General features: G+C 39.8%; 1 protein-coding gene across 1 annotated transcript; it reads right to left on the minus strand.

The window, feature by feature from the left end:
- Window positions 1–554: 554 nt before the first annotated feature.
- On the minus strand, window positions 555–1273 carry LOC117080193 (60S ribosomal protein L9-like). Its single transcript, XM_033204960.1, has one exon. The coding sequence runs from the start codon at window positions 1250–1252 to the stop codon at window positions 674–676; it is 579 nt and encodes a 192-aa protein (XP_033060851.1). The 5' UTR covers window positions 1253–1273; the 3' UTR covers window positions 555–673.
- Window positions 1274–1738: the final 465 nt, after the last annotated feature.

The following is a 1738-nucleotide window of genomic DNA, read 5'->3' on the forward strand; positions in this document are numbered from 1 at the left end:
TTAAATGACCTGATGGAGCTGAAAACCACAGCACAAGAACTTTGTGATTCATGCACAAGGTTCAACAGCTGATTCGATCAAGTGGAAGAAAGGATATCAGTGACTGAAGATCAAATTAATGAAATAAAGTGAGAAGACAAGATTAGAGAAAAAAAGAGTCAAAAGAAATGAACAAAGCTTCCAAGAAATGTGGGACTATGTGAAAAGACCAAATCTACATTTGATTGGTGTACCTGAAAGTGATGGGGAGAATGGAACCAATTTGGAAAACACTCTTCAGGATATTATCCAGGAGAACTCACCCAACCTAGCAAGGCAGGCCAACATTCAAATTCAGGAAATACAGAGAACACCACAAAGATATTCCTTGAGAAGAGCAACCCCAAGACACATAATTGTCAGATTCACCAAGGTTGAAATGAAGGAAAAAGTGTTAAGTGTAGCCAGAAAGAAAGGTTGGGTTACCCAAAGAGAGAAACCCATCAGACTAACAGTGGATCTCTCAGCAGAAACCCTACAAGCCAGAAGAGAATGGGGGCCAATATTCAACATTCTTTTTTTTTTTTTTTTTTTTTCCAAATCAACAGGTCTTTTATTGCATCATTTAAATATCACAAGTAGGTCTTAGGAGTCATCTGGCATCTTCTTTCTGTAGCTGGTTAACTCTTAGATCTTATTCATCAGCCTGCTGAACAGTTCCTTTTTCAGAGACATAGATACCATCCAAAAATTTCCTGATATCCTTGTTTTTAACTGTTGTGGCTTGCTGAATCAAAGCCGCTGAATTTGAAACAAGTTCAATGTCATTTCCTTCAAGGATTAATTCATCTTTCTGGGCTTGAGATACTGAACAAGCAACACCTGGTCTCATCCGAACCCTGCGGATGTATTTTTCACCCAAGAAATTTCGGATTTCAACAAGAGACCCATTCTCCTGGATAACGACGTTGATGGGGAAGTGAGCATACACAGACCTCATCTTGTAATGGAAGCCCAGCGTAACACCCTTGATCATGTTCTGTACATGACTACAAATAGTCCGAACGGTAGCCAGTTCCTTTCTGTTACCCCACCATTTGTCAACCCGAAGCCTCTTTTTTTTCTTTCCAAGAAGACTGAGTTCTACATTGATGTGATTGAAGTCCCTCCGCAGGGTTCCTCTGGGGCCCTTCATGATAACTGTGCATCCCTTCAGAGTAATGTCGACATTTTCTGGAATGTCGACAGTCTGATTGCTGAGAATGGTCTTCATTCTTGCAGTAGACGCAGCAAAGAAGCTCAACATTCTTAAAGAAAAGATTTTTCAACCCAGAATTTCATATCCAGCCAAACTAAGCTTCATAAGTGAAGGAGAAATAAAATCCTTTACAGACAAGCAAATGCTGAGAGATTTTGTCACCACCAGGCCTGCCTTACAAGAGCTCCTGAAGGAAGCACTAAACATGGAAAGGAACAACTGGTAGCAGCCACTGCAAAAACATGCCAAATTGTAAAGACCATTGATGCTATGAAGAAATTGCATCAATTAACAGGCAAAATAACCAGCTAACATCATAATGACAGAATCAAATTCAAACATAATAATATTAACCTTAAATGTAAATGGGCTTAATGCCCCAATTAAAAGACACAGACTGACGAATTGGATAGAGTCAAGACTCATTGGTGTGCTATATTCAGGAGACCCATCTTACGTGCAGAGACACACATAGGCTCAAAATAAAGGGATGGAGGAAGA

Source organism: Trachypithecus francoisi, unplaced genomic scaffold (genome assembly GCF_009764315.1).
Source record: "Trachypithecus francoisi isolate TF-2019V2 unplaced genomic scaffold, Tfra_2.0 Lachesis_group8, whole genome shotgun sequence".
NCBI lineage: Eukaryota > Metazoa > Chordata > Mammalia > Primates > Cercopithecidae > Trachypithecus > Trachypithecus francoisi.

Bases quoted from the DNA above. Each gene is read 5' to 3' on its own strand.
- LOC117080193 (XM_033204960.1), bottom strand. From the start codon at position 1,252: ATGAAGACCATTCTCAGCAATCAGACTGTCGACATTCCAGAAAATGTC.